General features: G+C 40.9%; 2 protein-coding genes across 3 annotated transcripts in view; both read right to left on the reverse strand.

The window, feature by feature from the left end:
• Positions 1–7,759, reverse strand: part of MESK2 (misexpression suppressor of KSR 2) — a 66,547-nt gene extending 58,788 nt beyond the window's left edge. The window contains exon 1 of one of the 2 annotated variants that reach the window (XM_022068900.2): positions 7,611–7,759. The gene's annotated coding sequence lies outside the window, so the exon portion shown is untranslated. Of the gene's footprint in view, positions 1–5,744; positions 5,761–7,610 lie in introns of those variants that run through there. The other variant, XM_022068901.2, reaches the window with a different exon arrangement.
• A 545-nt stretch (positions 7,760–8,304) lies between these two features.
• Fkbp14 (peptidyl-prolyl cis-trans isomerase Fkb14) overlaps positions 8,305–25,247 on the reverse strand; it is a 28,423-nt gene continuing 11,480 nt past the window's right edge. Inside the window, exons 2-4 of the mRNA XM_022068894.2 lie at positions 11,076–11,239; positions 9,247–9,359; positions 8,305–9,060 (exon numbers count right to left, since the gene is read on the reverse strand). Coding sequence (XP_021924586.1) covers positions 8,872–9,060; positions 9,247–9,359; positions 11,076–11,239 — 466 coding nt within the window. The 3' untranslated portion in view covers positions 8,305–8,871. The remainder of the gene's footprint in view (positions 9,061–9,246; positions 9,360–11,075; positions 11,240–25,247) is intronic.

The raw sequence follows: 25,247 nt of genomic DNA on the forward strand, positions 1-25,247 counted from the left end.
CGATTATGTCTTGATAACCTTATATTGTAGACAAAAGTTCTAGCTTGATAACTGAGGCAGCTCTTCCAACAAACACTCGCAATTATCGATCAAATTGCTGCAGATCGACACGACACACTGTCGATGCGTTCCTATTGCTGAAGTGCAATTGGCTGTCCTTCCACACTGCACGAAACTTCGCGGTCGAGTGGCTAGCACTCTCTTCGTGCTCAAGGGGGGGTCCCGATTTCGAATCTCGCAAAGTTTAAAAAAAATCCTTGCTTTTCCTCAGGGCTTTTGGCTGTTTGGATACGTTAGCCAATACAAATTGTATTGTAGCCTACAAATTAAATAAATACAAATTTGCAGAACGGTCAGACGATGCTAATTAATTTTCAAGTTGACAAACCAACTTTCCTGAGTAAGTAATTTCTTCAAATCTTTTTTTACAAGGAAACAGCATGTCATAACACCAGTGTGGAGTTCTGTAAGTTTCGCTTCCTGACTAAAATCAATTACCTGACAAAGTGCATGGAGTAGAGTCCTTATTGAATCTAGTCCATATAATTTCTACAAAACTATTTTAATATTATTCTTGCATTTACGCCTAAGTCTTCCAAGCGGTCACTTCTCTTCAGTAACTACATTAAGTTAGGGCCGAAGATTTCACAACAGTAGAACCAACATTTAAACTGATGTGAAACACCATTCTGTATAGTTGGTTACATCACAAATTCAGATCATGTATTCAACCATTGACTTAAACTTGGTAAATGGATCTCACCTTTTGTGAACTAGTCTGTTTGTTATCGTATGGAATAATAAAGCAATTTTACAGTCTTATGGTAGCCACCAATGACAGATGTGTTTGTTGGGAGAGGCTGTGTGAAGCACGAATGGACCAGAGCCAATGAAATCCAGATGACGATACACCGGAACCGGATGGTACAAAGGACAAAATGCCATCCAATTACACTTCTAACACTGTCTAGGTCCATCACTTCACATCAAGCTACAAAAAATCTGACAACCTTTAATAGTCTTCAGGAGCTACGAATAGATAAAACCTACCGAAATGAAGTAATTTTGTATCACAGTACTTCTTAAGAAGCTGTTAGTTGCTTAACTGGTCTAGGTATTCCCTAATTTTATGGAATCCAAAGAGGAAACCAATGGACCGTACTTGAGCCAGATTAGTCCACATTTCCTCACACCACGTCACGAAATTCTGTCAAAAACCAGATAACTTGCTTGATAAAACTAACTCAAATGGTTACCATGGTTACAAAAGAAACGAGGAATCGAAGGACATGATTATTCTGTTCTAAATATATCGGGCAACTTTTAGGGAAGAACATTCTCACTAAATGTGACAGTAACTGGGAAATATGCATTCACTTTATGCGAAAGCCGACGGAGTTTGTGATGCAGATTACTAAACAACGAACATTCCAGCCATTGAAAAGTGTGTGTGGGTAAGCGGTGACGCCTAGTTGATTTCCTATTATTTCTGTCCTGTTCAAATGTTTGTTATAAACTACGCCCTCTTATTTAAAATCACCGATGAGAATTGATTGTTTGCCGAGGCTATTTCTGGTCTCGTAATCAGGACTGACAAACCAGCAACAAATTGCTGTTCACCTGCCCGCAGGAACGTCGTCGTAAAACAGCAAATTCTTCAAATCGCTTTCAGTACTTTCAACCATTAATTAATTTTAAAAGAAAATTTGTTTTTAAATTTCAACCTTATTTCACTACTTACACGGAAATACGACCTTGAAAATGGAGGTAGTACGTTCTTCGGAGATATTTTATCTACCTACAAGTCTACACAGTGTTACAACACAGAATACAACCATCGACATCTTCACTGCTGTGATAACCTAAAAATTTCAAACCATCTACTACTTCAGGTCGTGTGGAATCTGTACTCTTGATCAGCCGTCCAACCATAGGCCTATATTTGTAAGTCCTTCAACACAACTAAAATATAACTTATTATTATTATTATATCGATTTTTTTAAAATATCCCTACGACACTGCAATGTGATACAGTGGTTACACTTTTTCTAGTGTACATAATCAGTCACATTCGGCTGTTGTGCCATGTAGTCTACATTCCCAAAAAGAGTTCTACAAATGAGAAACAACGCAAAAGAACACAAATTTAAAATCGTACTTACGTGATTAATTTAGTGATATTTCTACGTATGTTAATAGAATAATTAACTGGAAATACTTTAAACGATGAATTGGTAGCAATCGTTTAAATTCTTTTCTCTACAAAATATTTATTTTTCTGTAATGAGTACCTGCTGAGGGAAATCCCACTTTGTAAAGTTGCAGCCACTGACAGACGTGTGCAGGGATTGTGAAGAGGGACTCATATCATAAGAGAACAAGTAGAAAGCAGAAACAGGAAGGAAAAAGAAATGGCGAAGGACAGCGCGCAGGAAGATTTAGCAATTTCTCTTGTCGTTGTAGAGATTGCAAATGTTTTTGAAAGCCAAGAGTCTTATAACGCGTTACTAATTCATGAGTTTTGCTGAGAATATCTACTCCTGTTCTGCAGGAACTTGAGTTATGCTGGTCCTACGCGAAAACATGCAGGACGTGAGAATTTGTGCCTGTATACAGAGTGGCAAAGAACTCATTTTGTCTGCAACACGATGCTAAAGACGGAAAATACAATTCGTCCGTAAAATTCATGTTATAAGATTTCAAATAACAGCGATTAAGAACACAGAAAGACAGAATTAATTACAGAAGTGGGAATGAAGCCAACACACACATACACAAGGACCAGATTTAGGCAATAATATCTCATGGATTCAAACGAGCCATTTCCTTAAACGCTTTAAACCTCAGAAGTCTTAGTGGTAGCTGTATGTTACCACCTACGTAAACAATAACACAAAGAATATTTATCCATTTAATGTTATTCTCAGTGGAAACAGACATTTCCATAAACAGCATTAGCCAGTTGATCTTTGTAATGGTTATGAGTTGTGTTTTCTTTGAGGTACGGACTGAATGTTTAAATATTATTTACGAGGCTCGTCCACAAAGTAAGTTTCCCTGGGGCCGTTTACAGAAACAAAACACAATTTCATGGAAATATTTATTGCAACAGATACAGCAAGTGTCCAGCTATTTTTCAACATATTCGCCACCGGAATTGAGACATTTGTCATACCGTGGGACCAACTTTTGAATACCTGTGTCGTAGAAGTCTGCCGCCTGGGATTGGAACCACTGTGTGACAACCATCTCCGCCTCTCTGTCATTCTCAAAACGCTGACGCTGACCGGACAGGAATTTCTTGAGGTGTAGGAAAAGATGGAAATCACTGGGAGCGAGGTCCGGGCTGTAGGGTGAATGATTAAACACCTCCCAGCTGAACTCCTGCAGGAGACTTGCTGTCCGTCGAGCCGTGTGCGGCCTAGCGTTATTACTGACCGCACTTCACAGTCGGCGGGAGCTGGAATAAGAACCTCCATCTTCAACAGCTGCAACGATGCTACTGTGAGAACGCGGGAAGTACCGTTAGTGCATGCGCCATGCTACGTCATTGCTCTATCACGTACGCACAGTCGCTTCGCTCAATATAAGGTTTGCTAGCTGTGGGACGAGTGGGAAACTTACTTTTGGGACGCGCCTCGTACATTAGTCAGATCAAAATTTTACAGTTTCTTTGGTAACAACTTATTTTTTGTGTCTAATATTTTACCAATTAATTTAAAGGCCTTAAAAATTTTGTGATATGAAATTACATTACTCACCTGGTCAGTCCTGAATCTCCAAAATATTGTCGAGTGCCTAAGAATATTGCCTTAATCTGGTTTCAAAACGTGGTTATGCCTTCAACTTGTGGTCCGTATCTGAACCGACGATTTCGTGTCTGATAAAACGCGCACCAGAAAATGTGTCTACTGCTTTGTAGCACACCTACGTTGGATTTGAACCCCTCTACAAGAAAGAAACATGTGTACCACAGATGTTTCTATTCAAAATTACTGACACGAACTGTTATCTGAGAACGTAGCACGCACAAGTGTGGTTCCTTTTGTTCTGTTCATCCTTTGTTCCGGCAAATTCGGCTTTTCGTTAAAACACTAACACTAACAAGCATCTTAATTAACCTCTTAAAGCATCACATCACCTTCCATGACTAAAGCAACGAGCAGTTACTTGGAACTCGTACCCTAAGACGACGTAATAAGAATATTGCAGTTGCTATGGAGCAATATCTTCGTCCAGAAGATAATATTCTATCAACTGTTCAATAAATTAAAGTTTCTCGGACGATTAATTATCCCATCTATCGTAAATAAGAAATTGCATTTGTTTACAACAAATGGGACTTTTCCCGCTGATAGTGTACAGCATTTCTTGAGAAATTATCATAATTTTGATTACATTGCGAAATAATCAATGGTCTATTGTAATTTTGTAGACTGTACACACAACCGAACGTCAGAAATTCATGAGACCTCTTGGAGGAGATGAGGCCGTAAGAGGGAGCCCGAATATGTGGCCCCACACCGAACACGTGACTGGAGGCATTTAAGACCCGCATTCACCACGTTCTATTCCCAGACTTTTTCCAGTGATGCTCTCTGATTTATAGTATTATCATCAGCTCATGAGAAATTTAAAACTTGCAGTTCCCTTCAGCTACACTTTGCTACCCCAAACGACCTTCCACAAGCGCCCTCTCTATCCATATGGTTATTTCTTTTCTATCTTAAAAAATATATGTCGCTGTAGCCATCAAAGGAAGCATATGTGGGATTTTGTTTCGGAAGGATTTTTCCAGCAAAAAGTCACATAAGAAAGGAGAAACTGAGAAAAAAGTATATCTTCTTCAATCTACGACACTGCACACACATCTTATATTTACCATGGGACTTTCTGTGGCTGATCAACTTGTCGAGTGACGACTAAGCGTACTTTGACGCCGAGATCCAACCCGTCGTATTCATTTCTATGTTTAAATTCATACAAATCATCAGACAATATTATGAAAGTTTAGTGGTTTATGATGACCTCCACAATTTATACTTTCCACCAGATATTATTAGTGTAAAAGATGGATGACAAAGTTTAGTGTCAAAACTGTATGGTAAGAGACCACTTGGAAGACCCTGTCGTAGATGGGAGGATGACATTAAAGGGCTGGATTTATCTGACTCAAGACTGGGTCTACCGGCGGGATTTTGTGAACACGGTAATGAACAGTCTGATTCAATAAAAGACAGGGAATTGTTTAACCATCTGATCGACTCTCAGCTTCTATCAATGAAGACTCTGCTCTATGGAGATGACCATAAAATCTGTATCATTTTAAAATGAATATTATCTGCAATAAAAATTTCTTCTAATGGATAATTTTAGCCTTTGAGAAGGAAAACAAATTTACTACACACTACGTACTGCTTTCGAAAGCGTAGTCACGATTTATTTAAAACAGCCCAGTCACAGAACGGTTGTTAAGCCAGAATCCGAATGTAGTCAAATGTTACTCGTAATGTTGTAAGATATTAATTAGGTCACAAACTATTACTCCAAAGCGCCACTTCTTAATTTGTACAAGTAATGGAATTCAAAATCGGGAACATCGCTGTCGTGTTTGGCTTAGTTCCTGGATGCCAGGATAAAACCGCGGCTACCTACTGGACAGGACGCTGTGTGGACCCTTCCCTTCCAGCAAACACTCCCCGACCAGAATGCTACAACACGACTGTGTTCTGGGTGCACTCACCGCCTTGAGAACTTCTAATCCCGCTCGGAAATAAACCCGTTCACGCCACACTCACTGGAAAGCTTCTACTAACTGCAGGCTGAACGAGGAACCCCGACTCGCTGCACTCAATAGTCGACACTTGTTCTTGCATGCATTCGGCGAGAGCACATTTGCCAACGCATTGACAGTCTGTCGGTTCCCTCACGCTCAAAACAGCGACTGGTAGAATGAAAGCCACAGTTTCTGAAGTCCTTCCCTATGGGAACAACCTTCTTGCGCGGTGTCCCCCCCCCCCCCCCCCGCTAAATAAAATGGGCCCGTACCAGGAAATGAGAGGGAAAACTGGACGTCACGTTTTAGAAACTGATTTCCTTGAAGATCTTTCTTTGCATCTTCTGACGAAATGAGGAAAATCGTAAGACCTAACGTGTGATGTGTTGTCACCAGCAGAGTGCTTTGTATTGTATACATGTACGTCTCCAGATTCCTTTGTATTATTCTATAGAGGATCCCGCAAGTCTGGAACCAAAGATAAAACAGTTGATGGCTGCCTTCTAGGTTGTTGCCTCGTGTATCGGCGTTCTCAATCTGGCGATTAAAGCAGGAAACACCTCTTAAACGTCGGTAAACTTCTACCAGGCTACACGGCATTACAACCATCTAAAGTAAAATACAAAATATAACTCAATGTGGTAGAATTTTGTGGTTTAAGCTCTGTTGCTAGTTGACAAACGATATTAAACCGGTAAGTGGTTTTTGAGGCCGTGCCACTTCGAAGGCCCGGGTTCATGGGCAGGACTGTCCAAGTTCGAATACGCTGTAAACAAAGTGGTACTGAGACAAATATTTACGCCTTATGCGATCTGTTCCTCCATCTTACCAAACGTTTTCATGTTTGGCTCACTCATCGCCCTGGAGATGGATGCAGAAACATCTCTGGAAAGTCGGTCATGGTTTATCAGACTACACGGCGTGCCTAATGACTGGAAAATTACCTCAAATTTCTGCACTTATCCTTTCGTGGCATGGGACAGTTTTGCTTCAAGATAAAATGGGGAGGAGCTACATATTTTGATCCATTTGACAGCACCGTAAAAGTTATCCCGTTAAGAGGCTATGTTGACCGTCAGGGGGAGCTCCTCTGCCCACATCGGGGAATAAACTCCGGGCGTACAGTCCGTAGTCAGTCACTATACTGATTCAACTACCCGGCTCACTTTAACAGAACTACAACTGAGACAAAGTTCTTTACTCTCTTCCGAAAGAATGCAAAATTCTATTTGACGTACTTTGGTTTCACAGAATATCTGTTGGTAAATAGCATTTTAAATCAGTCAAATAGGGGAATTCATTTCGGTTTCAATAATCTGTAATACAAACCGAGTAAACGAAGCAAAACATTATAAATTATGAACATTTAATAAAATGTTTAATGGCAATGTATTACAGATGCTACTACATACTATCGCAAGCTGAATTTCATCTAACAAATTTGATTTAATATTTTATTAAATATTTATTTAAAAATTAATATTTATTCATAAACCAAATACCTTTTCATTACAATCATTAACGCGGGCTGTTAAGTGTACGAAAACAGAATACAGAGGACTTCTATAAAATTGGGGCGATAAGTGGTACATCGCAATTAACAATATTTACAAACTACGTTAAACTTATGATTTAAATTATCGTCAGACATTTAATAAATTTCCAACGTAAAAAAAGAGCTATAGAATTTACCAGTACTACGTATCAATTCTGATTTTAGATAATAACCCTGTTATTATGCATAACAAAATTATTTGAATCTACCGTAACACACACACATATAAATACGTAATGTTAAGATCGTATGTTCATTTAATTAAGTCAAATACTTACCTCTAAACGATGTTCGAAGTAGATCTCTGGAACTGAATAGAAGTCATATCCGTCCATCTTCTTCCCACTGCACGTGCAATACGTCTGAAGGTCAAGTCTGTCCGAATATTATTTCTACCCTCTACTGAGGCGACCTCTCTGTCTCCAAGACGAAAGGGAATTCATTCCGTTGCCATCCATACACATGGAACATCCTCACAGCAGCCGTCTCATGTCTTACCATTGTTGGTCACGTCACTTCACGATCCTCACGCCAGACACAAAGCTTAAATCGTTATATTTAACAGACACCGACACTGGACAAACATTCATGACTCCATTATACAACGAATTAAAATTATCGACCCTAGAACAATCAAGACATATTCCAATCGATCACCTCATTATCGACTGACTATATAGAATTTGTGGCAGAACATTACATTAGATCGATCAAACTATAATCGATTAACAACTAAAAGCCTTGCGTTATTGCTATTAAACAAGACAATAATTTGAAATCACTACCGCAACCTAGGAGCAGCAACTGGAACTAGATGCTTATCATTTCGACCGGCCTCAATGCGCATCATGGCAAAGCTGCCGGTTCCGCTGGTGGTAACGTAAATCGCGTGTTATTGCTGTTATTGACGTCGCATAACGGAGGGGAATCACAGAAATAATGGGCCACAAATACAGAAAAGAACATAGATAATCAAGCTCTAAAATACAATTGTTTTATTTAACCATTTACAACTTTAACAACACACAAACATCTTTTAAAAACTTCAATATATTTTTCCTTGTTATTTTAAAATTACTCTGATTTCATTTGCAGTGTAAAACAGTCTTTGGATACGAATAAAAAAATGATTTAATACTAATAAAAGGAATGTTAAAACCGCTGTATATTATTAACAGCATTTTACTTAAAACTTAAAAGTTAATAGAAAACGTTTCCGAATGAGACAAATTCCTATCTTTACAGGAAGAGAATATGAAAATAAATGTTGAAGTACTTAAATGCCAGTATCACATCTAAAATATGTACAAAACATGAAGATGATGTCAAAGTGTTTGGTTGTACGTCTTCGTGGTTCGTTGCACTGAGAGAGCGCGTAATAATCTCTGGTAAATCATCAGAACCCCTTTCAGTCTCCTGATTCTGACAAAGTCGTGTTTCGTGTATTATTTTCTCCCCAAGAAATTAATTTCATTGTAAAAGTGTGCACCGTTTATTCAACACCCACTGGGAATTTCATTCTCTGACCCCAGGAACGTTTCAGAGTTCGTCATGTTTTGGTCCTGAGAACTCATCATGCGAGATAAAGCCATTCTTGTCTTTGTCCTCATGCTGGAAAATCTCTTCAACCAACTTGTCATGGTCTTCCAACATCCTCTTCACTTCTTCACTCTCGGCAACACCTTCCTGATCCGCGGCGACCATCTGCTTCTTCAAGTATTCACTCACCTGAAATACAAAACCTGAATCATGAGACATCAGAAATCGAAAGCTCAGAATTTGAATCTCGCTGTGATTTTTATGCGTTCCTAAACAAAAGAAACTCAAATTATCAAATAATACGAAAGTCATATCTGTTCATAAATTATTATGGACACAGAGCCGAAGCGGTGGAGCCTTCCCACAGTTTCTCACCTCTTCGCGGGAAAGGACGAGGTCTTTGTCGGCATCAATCTCCTTAAACACGTTCACCGGTGGCGGGGTGTCACCAATGTTGATCAGATCCACTTCGAACGTGAGGGTGGCACCTGAAACACAGTCGTTATGTCAGAGGAACAAGGACTTAACTCACAATTGCATTCAGCACAGTACAGGCAATAACCTTGAAGAAAAGGGCAGACATTACATATCTACTATCTACCCGTCTCTCTATATCTACCCATTTATTTATAGTTGTCTGCATAACCACTCTGTTCTTAAGAACTTATCCCCCCCCCCGGGTTCGATTCCCGGCGGTGCCCGAATTTATAACTTGTGTTGGGCAAGGCCGCGGTCTAGGCAACACGGAGTTTTCCTCCGGGGGCTTCCCCGGTTTCTCCGTGGCATCCCAACAATTACTCCATTCACACACAGAAGAAGGCAATGGCAAACCACTTCTGGATCATCTGCCAAGAACGTATATGAACAGGTCCCAGTCCGAGAAAAGGATGGAATGATCCTGTTCATATGGACCTGTCGTCAGACAGAACACTAAATAAAAACACCTTTTCCGTCCATCCACCTAGACATTCATTCGCCTACTCATTTATCTATCGATTAATTCATCCATCTATTCACTAATCGACCCGTTTTCTCTCACATTAACATCAGTGAGTGTCCTGACGTAATTTAACACTGATCAAACGAGTAATAGCGTCAACTCCTCTGTCGGATCAAGAAAGTTAAAAACTGCCAAAGACCACTAGAATTTTACTGCGAACAGATGAATCCTTCTTCCTCTGAACCCTCGAGCACGCAGGGAACAGCCAACATCACTCGTAACCGGTGGTAACATGGAACCACTGACCAATCGAATTAATCAGCAATTTAGTATTTTGAACGTCATTAAAACAACTGTTGAAATAATAAAAATCATTGCGGAAATTTCCGATTAGTGTCCACTGCAGTGTCTGAACGTGTTCAAGTGTTACATGGACTCCGTTTCTATCGCCTGCACACTTGACATGAACGGAACAGCTGTCGACAACTAACGGCATGTTGGAATCTGACGTTGCACTCCAAAAGCTCTGCGATAAAAGTCGTCCTTGCATTGATTCCATGTTCTATTGTTCCTTTCTGCAGCTTTTATGATAACCGAAGAATCATCACTGACAAAACTGAGCATTGGCCATTCAATCAAGCTGCAAGAACGGCTTATAGACCAAGGAAAACATATTTTAGTGTAACGGGACCAGAAAATGTGAGGGTGGTCGAAGCAAATCCACTAAAAATCACGTCAAATACGTAGCAAAATACGAGGTGCGATCAGAATGTTTCCAGACTGTGTCAATAGAGGGCGAACCGGAAGTAGGACGAGCTTCTGCCGCTAGGGGGTGCGGCCTACATTCATAGTGAATCAGTGTGCCAGCCGGCATCATCGAATTAGCATTTGTTTCTTAGTTACGGGCTTGGCAGCGGCGCTGGGATCGTTGTGTTCACTCCCAGGGGAACTACTTCGAGGGTGATGGATGAATTTAATACCTGAGATAAGTGTACGGGTTTTTATAGGCGCAGTCTTGAAACTTTCTGATCGCACCTCGTAGAGTATGTAGGATTTCGGATTTTCACGGCGGTGAGAATGAAGATGGCTGTCTTCTGGGTAGAAGTTTACCGACGTTTCAGAGGTTCTTGCTGACCCTATCATCGTCCTGATGGTCGAAGCATTAAGAACCTCTAAAACGTCGGTAAACTCCTACACGGCGCAACGACCCAGAAGACAGTCATCTTCAAAACAGAGTTTGTCAACTGTTGACGGCGATCTGTACCTGGTGGAATAACGCTGCCAGCTCCGCGGTCGCCGTAAGCTAGCAGAGGGGGAATGGTGAGTTTCCTCTTCTCGCCGACACACATGTCCTTGAGCCCTTGGTCCCAGCCCTTGATCACCTGGCCAACACCCAGCTGGAAGGTGAATGGCTGGTCACGGTCATAGCTGAAACAAGGAGACGTAGCACCGTTAACGGACATGCAGCGTCAAGCTCGTAGTGACCGCGCAGAGCCGCGACACGACATCAAAGTCACTGACGGTGCAAACATTAAAAGAACACGAATAGTAACAGTCATTTATCCATTTAAAGACAATTTTTAAGATCACTATGTGATAACCCTCGCCATCTTAATGCTATTAAAGGGTTCTTGGTGTTTCATGTGCGTCGCTTTTCAAACACCAAAGTTCACTGTCCCTTCATTAACACGGAGTGTGTGAAAAGTCGCACATCAAGATGCCACACTACAGGCTGTTAAGAAAGTTTGGCTACTACAAGTTTTCCTGTCATTTTCGACGGGCGATTGTCTAGGAAAGGCATAATAACAGACCAAGGATACCTAAGTCACTACAGTAACCAAGGTACGAACTGGTCAACCAGTTTGATTCCCGGAAGGGCAGGATTTTTAAAAAATCTAAAAAAACTGCATCCTGTTGTGTATTTAAGCCAGTAACAAGATTATAAGAATAAAAATCTACACAGATTTTATTATATATATATTTGCTCTCTACTGCATGTTTCGACCTAACCAGGCCATCTTTGAGTGTAAGTTTATTTAGAATGTTGTTCTTTGAGGCAGAATGCCCAGCGGCAACCCCACGAAGATTGGGGTGAAAAACAGGTAAAGAAGAAATCTGGCGTTCTGGTCTGTTCTGACTGAGAAGGAACTAAGAATACTTGTAAAATTGTTAGGACTTACTGAACTGGAAATCCTGCTACCACAAAGCTAACAGAGGACGACACAATAATGAAACATTCAAACATACAGCAATGCCTCAAGATGGATTCGAACCCGTGAATACACACTTCGACAACCCAAGATCACATGTAAACCAGATGGCACAGCCATTGTGATCGACCATCTGTAATATGAAGGCCTGTACTGACAGACAAATAGAACAGACGCGCACTCTGTAATCCAGTACAGTAACCAACAGACCCGGAGGATAAGATGGGAGGGGCGTGTAGCACGCACTGGAAATACGATAAATGCATACATAATTTTGATCGAAAAATCTGAAGGGAACTGAGGCCACATCGGAGCCCTTGGCGCAGAGAGGAGGATAATATTAAAATTGGCCTTAGTGAGATACGGTGTGACGAGGAGTAGGTACAGGTGGCAGGATTTTGTGAACACGACAATGAACACTTCTGTTCCGTAAAATATGGGGGATTTCTAGAGAAGATAATCAACTATTAGCGCCCTAATGAGAAATCTTATCTACGGACTGGGTCAGTTTCTTTTTGTTCACGCGAAGCAACAAACTCCAGTGCCTTGGCATTCTTGTGGACACACAGTTTTACTGTAGCCACAGCACGGCCTATCAAGTTCCTAGTTTAGAAAAATGAGGACATTCAGAGAATTTAAAATTATTGCGTTGGGAATACGCTCAGGATTGTTGTCGCCGGGGTGGAAGGGCCCGCGTGTGTGCCAAGTTTAAAAGAAGTCGGAAGGGAAGGCTTCACCAACAGCCATCACGCAGAAACTAAAATATTCAACAGTGCACTGCAGCAGACGGCTCCCTCGGAGGGGGCGAAGGGTAAAGAAGACTTGTTGAGAGAAGATGCCGTTTCCCGCGACCTACTTACAGCAACCCGCTCTGCACTGGCCACTTACTTTCACTGCATCGTGAAGACTCCTCAGAAACGCGTAGGCGAAGGTCACAGACCTGTTACAACAAGGAATCAGCGATTCAGCTGGCCAAGATCTTCTAAGTGGCTGTTCACTTGAGGTTTTAATGCAGTCATTTTCCCGTGCGTGCTACATGCCCTGCCCAAAACATAATTATTTCATCACTCTAAAATATTGGTTTTACGCAGCCAGTACGAAGACGGCTGTCATCTGGCTATGTTGCGCCGTGACCGACGTTTCAGACATGCTTACTGCCTCGTTTAAAATTTTGATCTTTTAAAGGCGTGAGTGTAGTCATAACTGTTCTTCTCGTATGATTCTACGTTATCTCTCTAGTTTATGCAGAATAATCAGACACACAAAACAGATTTACGAAATTTTTAAAAATTTTAAAATTCTTATTAATGTTTAATCTCTTTCCATTTAAACAATTATAACAACAGCACGTTGCTATACGAACTGGACGTCGGTCTATATAAAGGCGATTCCATAACACAAGAAAGAAGACATGACGAACAGAGCTAGGCTTCACTTCTGTGTTTCAATATGGCAAATGACGTCACATTCAATTAGGATCGCCATCTGATGAAGAACAAATTGTATTCAACGTTTCAACATCGGCGTCAGAAAACATTTATGAAATGAGGCCACATTACAGCAGATGACAGACTATCAAAACTGTGAACAGCTCCATTTTAAACACTTGCAGTTATTTTAAAAGCCAAACTTAAAAAAAAAAGGACGTGCGCATGTCAAAGTGGACAACAGCTATCACCCGCGTCCAATGTTGAAAGTTATCGTTTCGGCATACATCGCAGGTGCCATCTTCAGCAAGCTCTTCCGCTCCGCAAATCAGATTCGTCACAACCCACTCGCCGCCTACTGCGTGTCCTATATAATGCTTCCAAAAAACGCCCGACCAATTCATATTCATCCGGAAGATGGCAGCAGCAATGTATGACGAAACGCTGGATAACTTTCAACATTCGACGACGCAGACAATCCTTCCGAAGCTGAGCTCAGGCTGCGACAGAATTGCAGCAAACGTCTTTGTAGAACGTAGCATCACATTGAAAGGAGCACAAGACACGTACTTCGAGGAAATGAAAGTAAGAAGCGAGCCATGCCAAGGCAGAGAAAGTTGGACACACGAGGAGTCTGCCTAGCTTCATGGCGCACAAGAAAGTTTCAAGTGGTTCCTTTACACGGGTGTGTGCCAACCGCGGCCAAGCAGAGAAATCGGTGCCCCACAAAGCAAGCCAGCAGCCGTGACCTCATCTGAAGAAGACGGTCCGGTCCGGGAGTTCAATTAAAAACATTCATTTAAGGTTTATAGCTGCGAGTGTAATTTCAGTAGTCGTCCGATACATGAAACGACATTCAGATGGAGCGACTGACTGGTGTCGAATTAAATGGAAATATACGATATTTGAGGTTCTCAAGGCGGCGAGAATGAAGATGGCTGTCTTGTGTGTTTTAGGGCAGTGTAATCTTCAGATATGTTTCCTGCCTCCATCATCGAAGATCGAGACCGCTTCAAAGATAATGACACACAGGTCTAATAAAAATGGAGGAACGTAGATGCGCCTGGTAAAGGCAGGCAGAGCGCTTCACACATAAATCTAACAAGATTATCGAGATTAAATACGTGTGGTGGTACTTTGTCTCTACACCCATCAGAGCGCGATACTTAGGCAAAGAAATCTTGTTTTCCTTTAGTTTTTACAGCTTTTGACACACGCGGGCCTCACACAGCATTAATAAAGCCAATCGAACCTGCGGGAATGTCACATTTTCAGGACTTCAATACAAAATCTAAAAATATTTGTGAACTTTCAAGTTCTTTTCACACTCTTGTTAATATTAGGATTACATTAACTGTTTTAAATTTTACACGATATAAAAATTAACTCGGCTCAGATTAAAAGTTTCATTTAATTATATAATACGTAATTAGTTGTCCAATTCGTGAAGCCTGAGACTTTTCCTTCCGCTGATTATAAAATCCGAGTTAAATCTGCAAATTATAAAATAAAATATAGGCGTACACAGTCTATGAGTTTGAAATTCTCCTCAATAATTCGTCTTCATATAAATTCATTTCCAGTTTCTGCCCCCCCTCTTTGAAGCAGTGTCTGAATTTCACAGCCACACAAAACTACGAAATTATAAGAAAGCCAACAAGATCATCGTGAGACTAATATGTCGAACTTAACCTCAAAACGAGGGTCATTAACCCTTTGAAGCCGAAGATCGTCTGAATATTATTTATGAATCCAGTCCGTACCGCGAAGAAAACACTACACCTCACCATTACGAAAATCAGCTGGTTAACCCTTTGAAGCCGAAGATCGTCTGAATATTATTTATGAATTCAGTCCGTACCGCGAAGAAAACACTTCACTTAACCATTAGAAGTCGAATCAGGCGGTACCACATAAGATTTAACAAAAGAACATCCCGGTCGAAGCCTTAAGTTCAAAAGCTGCGTCATCTCCTTTTCCATAATGATAAGACAAATCACACGGAACGTATAAATACAGCATGAAGTGCTGCTAAACGTTGAAGCAGGTGGTACATATAATTACCATTGGGTTCTAAATTTAAAGGGCTGAAGCCAGTAGGCTGGAAAGGCCCCGTGTCCCCGTCCGTTCTGCCATTAGCAGCGGCCTGCTTCCCGAGTTTCGCCATCCAACTCACGTCGATCCAAGAACGAAAGTTCTTTGCGTCACGTAATTTGGAAATACCGCCACAAGTTAGAAACCAATTAGGGGAATCTGTTGGAACACACGTAGCGATCAGCATAAAAGATGCATGGGAAAGTGTGCCGTGCAAAGTACACGGGTTATCGATTGCCCTACGCTTTACCATGAATTTACCCAGTCTCTCCCACGGGAATGCCAGGTTTACCAACTTAACACGTGTTGTTACTGCCTCCTTTCGAATCCTTATTTAAAATTCCTGATCATGTTCTCGTCTCGTTTACGGCAATGTACAGCTGAAGATATAATTTATAAATCAAAAAGGCTTTTGTTCACGAAAAAACCAGCGTTTCTGAAATATTTCTGTTACTATACGCTCGACCGCCACGGTGGTCTAGCGGTTAGAACGCTGGCCTTGTAATCCTGGGGTCTCGGGTTCGATTCCCGGCGGTGCCCGAATTTATAACTTGTGTTGGGCAAGGCCGTGGTCTAGGCAACGCGGAGTTTTCCTCCGTGGCATCCCAACAATTACTCCATTCACACACAGAAGAAGGCAATGGCAAACCACTTCTGGATCATCTGCCAAGAACGTATATGAACAGGTCCCAGTCCGAGAAAAGGATGGAAGAATTCTGTTCATATGGACCTGTCGTCAGACAGAACACTACAAAAAAAAAAACTATACGCTCAAGAAGCAGAGTTCATAACTGTTAAAGGCATGGGATTTGAACACACAACTTCCGGGATTGTAGGCCCTCTTTGATGCAGTGAGTCGGTTCCTGGAAGCTTCAGTTTCACACACACACCGCACGCCCCAATAACGTTAGTCATAATGTATGCACTGTCGCATGAATATCATCGCACTGCCTGGGTTTGTGGCGAAAATAGGACAATTATTTGAATCCAGTACAAAGGGATACGTATAATGCAAATGTTCTTAACCCTTTATAAAACTCGAGGTTTAGAATGTTCTGAAATGGGAATCAACAACTCTCAAAGAAACAACAGTACTTTACCAACCAATGCATCATAAAACAATTAACTTTCTCGTCATCATACAATCCACCGGGTAAATTCCCTCCGCCCGAAAGTTGGAACTTTAAAAATTCGTTACACCGCCGTATTCGTAAGTCTTAATGTAAACAAAATGTTTCACACAGGATACAAATTTTGTCTGTAGTAAGGTATCCCTAGCCAAAATAATTAGTTAGTTTTTGCATTTAAACATAAAACCGAACTCATGCCTAAAATTTCTGCAAAGAATGACTCTGACAGAAATCAAACAATTTTTAGCCTTTTTTATCAAAAATTTCAGGATCCCACATTGAGTGGCGCTAGTGTAGCGTATTTTCCCTTAAAAAACGAAAGCAGATAAAAGTAGCAAAGAGGATTCATGCGAATATTTTATGAAGAACCAGATTGGATTCAGCCTGGTGACGAAAGCAGGTACTATTCAGTGCACCCATGAATACAAAACGGGTTATTTCCCCAAACAAAGAAATTTACTTTTCGAACTTCTTCATATCCAAAACGGAACATGGCCGGGAGTTCCGACAGTCAACACAAAAATGTCGAAAACTCTCCAAGAGGCCGATGACAGCTAACAACACAAGAACTAAAAAATCCTTTGAAAATGTTTGATTTCATTTCACTTACGTTTGTTACCATCGTGTTTCTAACAAACCCATCTAAATTCATTGTCATGTGCAAGTCTCTGTAAGTGCAGTGCTAAAATACAACACATCTTTGTTTTTGTTTTTTGAAAGAAATGTGTGGGAAGGAAATATCTTTCGAGAATTGTTCTCAAGAATCTTACTTACGCTTGGCTCATCGTATACTCCTCACCACCTCCTGGACTCCCTTGCTCTGTGGTAGACGGAAAATGATCGCCTTAAGACGCATGCATATTTTAGACTACGCAGCAGAAAATTCCAGAAAGAACTCTCCCCCCCCCCATTTCTTCTTATTCTTCTGTTTATACAAGATGACTATCACGAAATATAAGTTAAAATTTTGTATACATAGTCTACATCTGTGCATAATTTACGTTATTATAAGTTTCACGTTTCAAATATCTCAAAACTGTCAGATATAATCTCGAAATTTCGCGACGTAACCAAGCCATACTTGTAATTCTCAACACTGAATAACCATTTCACACAAAATTTGTAGATCAATTCAGATTCACACATACTACAATGCAGATAAACGATGTGCGGTTAACATGACGTTGCTTTCAAACCTCACTAAGAAATTGTTTGATCATCTGTTGAGCTAGAAAGTGGTTTTGTCCTATCATAAGGAAGCAAGGATTTTCCCCCGGGAAAAATCACACAAAAAAAACTCAAGTTATTTGGAGAACGCAGACAGTATTGGTAATCACAAACTTTACATAAAATATCTTTTGTACATTTTAATCACAAATTTTCCCAAGGGACGTAACATATGGGGCATACGTGGAATTCTTAAAAGTTAAAGTCTAGACCAGCGGAAATTACAAACAAATATACAACATAATGCAGTTGCCAGAATATATAGTTTCCAGACGGAAATACATTGAACTTCCTTCGAAAAATTCGGAAGCTTCACTTGTTTTCAATACATGATAATCAATTGCATTGAAGTGAAATTCGGGTCTTTCCATCCCACACATATTCCATGCAGGACGCATAGATTACTTTCAGCCGGCATTGACCTCATTAGCATCCAGCTAGCGCATATCAAATCGGCAAACTACAGTACACTGCGTTTGGTACTCTAAAATATGGGTGGATAGAACTCCCCATATCAGAACTGTTTATTATATTTACATGATACGAAAAGTTATTCATAAAAAACAAATTATATATTACACATGCTAAAAAAATAAAGTTGTCAGAGATGGTTTTCTCTTTCATTAATTTATACTTTATATTCTACGACGTTAAAACGACAGAAGGAATTATCTGAGATGATAACCAGATATTTCTTAGCTATACAGAAAATCATTTTCTGAGGAAAATTTATAAATTATACAATAAGTGAAAATTTATAAATCATAAACAGAATTGTATTTAGGATACATAACGTTAGTATAAAGAATTATTTGATAATAAACTATTTTAAAGGGTAAGAAATTTCGATTAACTGGGTTGCAGTAGCTTTTAGGTTAAAATATGCCACATAGAGGATCATGTGGAGAAGACAGCACGAATTTATGATGAAAAGAAGATTCTGAGCAAAGTTTCGTGGGTCTCGTCTACACATTAGTTATATTCCCTAGGTGAGATTTCAGATTCTGAACTTTTTCCTCACAGTGTAGTCTGGTACAAGCTTACGACGTTTCAGAGATGCTTGATGCGTCCATCATCAGGGCGATCATCACCCTACACGAGGCAACAACCCAGAAGCTCCACTCTTCCATATTTAATTAATCGTAAATTGTTTTAGTTTTTCGACCAGCAATGTTAGTGTTATGCATAATAAGTAATTTCGTAATTATGCCATTAAATAATTCAATAATATCAGTTTGATAATCCAATATCACCCCCAACGAATGTAAATTATAAATAATTCTATAGCCGAAATAATTTGGCACAACTGATAGAGTTCGGAGCAACACGATAAAATATGAAATAACATACTTTGAACGTAGCAGTCCATCTAAAAGATGCAATGAATAATTTTTAACAAACTACCCCCATGGAGAAGGGTCTTGTTTTAACAGTTGGAAAATACTCGGCTGGTAACAAATAAAAAAACTTCTTTTATGGAAAAATATTCACAAAAGGTCGTCACTTGATCAAGTTATGAGCAGTTAAATGAGTACTTAACCTCATATCTTATTTCTCTTACGTTTGTAGTAACTTCATTTGAAATATATTGACTATGATTCTGTGTACATTTCTCACATCCCACGTGCGTACTACACGCTCTACCCACTTCTCCCGCTTTGATTTAATCGCCCCAACAGGACGCATGGATTATCAAACATTATTTGAATTTTCATCAATATTGTGCCACTAACCGCCACGGTGGTCTAGCGGTTAGAACGCTGGCCTTATAATCCTGGGGTCTCGGGTCCGATTCCCGGCGGTGCCCGAATTTATAACTTGTGTTGGGCAAGGCCGTGGTCTAGGCAACACGGAGTTTTCCTCCATGGCATCCCAACAATTACTCCATTCCCACACAGAAGAAGGCAATGGCAAACCACTTCTGGATCATCTGCCAAGAACGTATATGAACAGGTCCCAGACCGAGAAAAGGATGGAAGGATCCTGTTCATATGGACCTGTCGTCAGACAGAACACTAATAATAATAATAATAATTGTGCCACTGTCAGTACGACGACGACGACGACCTGAAACCAACTACCCAAACGCATCTCAGGCGGTGGGCAATGCCCACCACAACTGTGCTGTGACGTCATTGATACTTCAGCGTGTTCGCTCGCTCACCTGCCTTCATGTTGTGCATGTGACGAATTCCTTTATGAAAGGCAGCCTCTTGCACACATCCGCTGAGGAATGTTCCTTTGGGAAGTCTTACCCCTTCATACACTACGCTCTGTAACTAGAGGTTTCTGCCGCCAACGCGAGACACTACAGCAGAGTATCTTGGGGGTTGAGGTATTAAACTTGTAGAAAAGGAAACATCCTAACCCCCTAACTCCTTGTCTCCTTCGGAGTCTCCCTGAGGTAGTTGGCGAACTTTAAAATATTCTCGCTGTTTTTTTTCCTTCTACGAGGTAAAGAAAAGCCTACTTGATATTCATGAATGAGGAGTGTTACAAGCAACCATTTGCTGAATAATGCACTTGTTTAGGGATTGTTTGTGTTCTTTTTCGAATGAGAGGTGGGGGAAAGCTCAGGGTTATTGGGTTATTTGCTATTTAAACGGAAGGAAAGACAATTAGAAGCGGAAACATTTGTGCTGGCTCACATTCCCCATCGTGTAATGAAGTTAACATGGTGAAGGGGGGAAAACCCGGTTACAAGAAAATAAATGGTTTCGAATCGTTGGTCCACAGTGAAGACAGAATTAATATGCATATATAAGTAATCTCTCGTAATGGCCACGCTTTGTAAGGCATGCAGGTCTTAGATTAGTAGAACAATGGGGTCAGATATTCAAATCCAACTACTTTCCATCCTGTTGATAAAAATGATCCGAAGGGTTTCAGATATTCATAAGAACAACTAAACGACATACAGAAATTAAACCCGCACTACTGGAAGGAGAATTTAAACATTTGTTTGCAAATGGAGAAGTAAAGTAACTCTAACGATGGCCTCGCGGGCAGCACAAAACACATAGAAGTCCGCGGGCTGGTAACCCCTGATGAAGGCAGGTAGCCTATCTGAAATAGGCTACTGTCCTGCACAAGAACGCGTGCCAAATGTGTTAAACGACGTTCTAAGTCGGAACAGATCAGACTATTATTATATTTATTTAGTGTTCTGTCTGACGACAGGTCCATAAGAACAGGATCATTCCATCCTTTTCTCGGACTGGGACCTGTTCATATACGTTCTTGGCAGATGATCTAGAAGTGGTTTGCCATTGCCTTCTTCTGTGTGTGAATGGAGTAATTGTTGGGATGCCACGGAGGATACTCCGTGTTGCCTAGACCACGGCCTTGCCCAACACAAGTTATAAATTCGGGCACCACCGGGAATCGAACCCGAGACCCCAGGATTACAAGGCCAGCGTTCTAACCGCTAGACCACCTCATCTTATTATTATTTAGTGTTCTGTCTGACGACAGGTCCATATGAACAGGATCCTTCCATCCTTTTCTCGGACTGGGACCTGTTCATATACGTTCTTGGCAGATGATCCAGAAGTGGTTTGCCATTGCCTTCTTCTGTGTGTGAATGCCACGGAGAAACCGGGGAAGCCCCCGGACGAAAACTCCGTGTTGCCTAGACCACGGCCTTGCCCAACACAAGTTATAAATTCGGGCACCGCCGGGAATCGAACCCGAGACCCCAGGATTACAAGGCCAGCGTTCTAACCGCTAGACCACAAGAAAAAGAAAATAACTTCTTACTTTCGGAGACAATAATTTTAAACTTATGGAATGAAATGAACTAATAAACACCTCGCTTATATTTTATATACAACGACAGGTAAAAGAATGTTAAAATGCCAGTCGCCTGCATTTATCGGAGCTATGCGTTGCTCTAACGCTCCATAATTAACCTGCCAATCATTCTACGCCGATAAAAATTTTCCTCAAAAATACGAATATCGTACAAGCAGCGTAGTGACTACCATTTCAGAACTCCTTTTTTAAAGACACTTCCTAGTAATTTACTAATAGAAAAATCTCTGACACATACATAAGCAGATCTTCTGGGTTGTTGCATCCTGATGATAGAGGCAGCAGGTTCCACAACCCAGAAGACAGCCATCTTCAAGTTCATAAATGTTTATTTCTCGATAAAAAAGGGCTGTTCTCAAAACAGCTGGTATTCGTTAACTAGATATCCCCAGAGAAGGCAGCCAGGTCTGTAGGCGCTGTTCTAACCCGCTCCGTAAGAAAATCAAGTATAAGATGGAGGAGTACAGCTCACTATTTTGCTGCTGTTGAAACACAGCCAGCGATCGTGCCTCGTAGCTTGAGAAACGTTACAAGGGAAGTTCATTGCTGCTGAAGAAGCAATGGTTCTGGCTCCCGAGGGTCCACGCATCGAGATGAACACAATGATGCCCCCTGCCTGAGCGCGTCCACTGGGACGCGCGTGCAGACCAGCGATGGATCCACACAGGCGTCAGAATTAGTAGCGGTGGAGCAAATGCTGTTTCCTAATTCTTTATTAACTGAAATAACAGAATATGAGCAACGTTTTCCCTGCAAAAGCGCTTCCTATCTACGACCTTAATGCGACTATTAAACTCAAAGTCTCATAATGATCCACGGCTAATACAAAATTTTAAATTTTTAATGATCGGCTAAGGTTCTTTGTTTTACTCAGCTCCACAACCACATCCATTACAATTTATAACTAATAATATAATAATACAACATCCCCTTAGATGCAGTTTCGATTTACTTGTCAACTTGTAAAATAGAATTGTTTCGAGTAGGATTTGCCTTCTGGGTTGTAGCTAGATGTTTACCAGATGTAGGCAGCAAGGACCTCTGAAACTTTGGTAAACTTCTACCACATTACACTGAGCTACAACTCAAAAGACAGCCATCCTCTAAAACTATTCCAGCTTCTATATTAGTTAAGCCAGTAACTATTAAACTACGCACTGTCTTTTTCGAAGAGTTCATACTTGTTGAGCTGGTGAAGAAACTTCCTTCTTCTATGGAACCCGAACGTTCATTGTCCTCGTCTAGGTCTCTCATATGGACACTTCGAACTAAATTTTTGTGTACATTTCTCATATTAGGCAGGGAGTAAGAATTTTGAAGCTTCTACCATATTCCACAGAAGAGTCCTTCTAGATAAGCCAACAGCCATTCATATATTAGAGTTCGTTATCTTGTTCACAAAAGCCCACTAGAGGTCCCTGGCAAGAACCACATAAACCCCTTCGCCATATTTCTTTCTTATTTGAATGTTACAATAATCCCGTACTCAACAATTTTTATCAAATTTGCGAAAAAGTTTGATATTAATGACAAGACCGCCACGGTGGTCTAGTGGTCAGAACACTAGCCTTGTAAGCCTGTGGTCCCGGGTTCAATTCCCGGTGGTGCCCGAATTTATAACTTGTGTTGGGCAAGGCCGTGGTCTAGGCAACACGGAGTTTTCCTCCGGGGGCTTCCCCGGTTTCTCCGTGGCATCCCAACAATTACTCCATTCACACACAGAAGAAGGCAATGGCAAACCACTTCTGGATCATCTGCCAAGAACGTATATGAACAGATCCCAGTCCGAGAAAAGGATGGAAGGATCCTGTTCATATGGACCTGTCGTCAGACAGAACACTACAAATAAAATAAAATTAATGACAACTGTGCTATAATGGTTAGAGTGCTAGCATAATATTAAAAAAAAGTCCCGCGTTCGATTAAAATCGCTGCCACTAAATCAAAGCAAATTACTGAAACGTCGTATTACCCTGCAGATGGAAGAACATGTTCAGATAAACTAGTAAAAAAGCTAAAATGGAGAGACGGGCTTTGTGTCACGTCATTCACGTGTCGCGCGATTATTAAAATACAGAAAGAAGTTTTGCTTCACAGCGTTGATCACTTAACGGAGTCACACGTTAACTCACAATTCCATTGCTGTCTGAGCAACATGCCGGAACATCGCCGTTGTCCTATAGACTACGATGGACACACGAACTTGTTCAGAGGGGAGAGGGCGTAATTGTAAGTTGCAGACAATGCGGATACGTTCAGACCGGTTTTTACGGCAGTTCTGATAGCTCTGCAGCTGTTGCGAACACCTATCCCCTTTACGACGAGCAAAGTTTTCTTTAGTTTGAGCTCTTATTGTCCAAACTCAGCAAACCTTTCCAGTGAAGGGAGGAATACCAACACTGCAGGAAAACAAGAAATTGCGAGAACGCTGAGAGGGAAACACAAATTTGTATCACTTGCCTCAAGAACAGGGGTAACAGAATTTTCACAGTAGCCTTCGAAGTTCACACACGTACAGCCTATCAGTAATACGGTTCCTTATCAATTTATACTTCTCATACGCGTCACAGAACGAAATTACGCTCACTTATAAGACCTCTGTAGGCTACGTTATATTTTCTTACATCCATTAATAACAACAAGACCGCCATGCGAAGTTCAGAGGCGGACATGCTACTTCACGTCAGCTCTAAAATAAATATGACAACAGAGTTTGGCATATGGAGAACAACATGGCTACAGCTCTAAATTTAATATTTACCGTTACATCCATCTATTGCTAAAGTCAAGGGAGAGCAGAATACCTCAATTCCCCCACACGTCTTCATGGCGTCGTGCTTACAAAGCACTAGAGACAAATGTACCAAATTCGTCTTTTATATACAATTCTGCACGAAACATTTTTTCGTACGTAAAAATTTTTTAATCATAGTGGCGTGCCGAAATCTCGAAATTTAACGTAGCTGGAATCTGCAGTAGTGGAAATGAAGACGGTAAATTTTGTAGTTTAACTGTGCGACTATAAATTTTGTACGACAAGATAGCCTCACCATATACATGGCGAGACAACACTAGTTCGCTTCTCTGTGTAAGAAGACAGGGGTGTTTGCATTCAAGCCACGCCTGTTACGGCGTCTTCGGGCACGTCTCTCGTCGGGTCGCAGCTATTTCTGCAGAGATACAGCTCTCGGCTACTACTTTGATGGAAATGCCATCTGAACCCATACACCTACTTGAGTCACAACCTGCAATCCAGAGTTTATACATCAAGGAAACAGCCTATAACGTCCCATTCGCCGTCATGTTCACATATTACAAAAGAAATAACCTTTCCACACTAAACAAGTCCCTTATGAGGCTGGGGATAAATCTTCTTAGTGGTTTGTGAGATTTCAGGTTCTCACGGAAGCGAGTATGAAATGAGTTTCTTCTGAGATGGTGCGTCATCTAGGCTGGTACCAGACTACCGACGTTTCAGAAGTCATTGCTGCCTCCATCATCAGGATCATTTATCGCTGATAATGGAGGCAGCAGG

Source organism: Zootermopsis nevadensis, unplaced genomic scaffold, assembly GCF_977971745.1.
Source record: "Zootermopsis nevadensis isolate Lab colony 2312 unplaced genomic scaffold, Znev_1.0 Znev_ptg000010l, whole genome shotgun sequence".
Lineage (NCBI taxonomy): Eukaryota > Metazoa > Arthropoda > Insecta > Blattodea > Termopsidae > Zootermopsis > Zootermopsis nevadensis.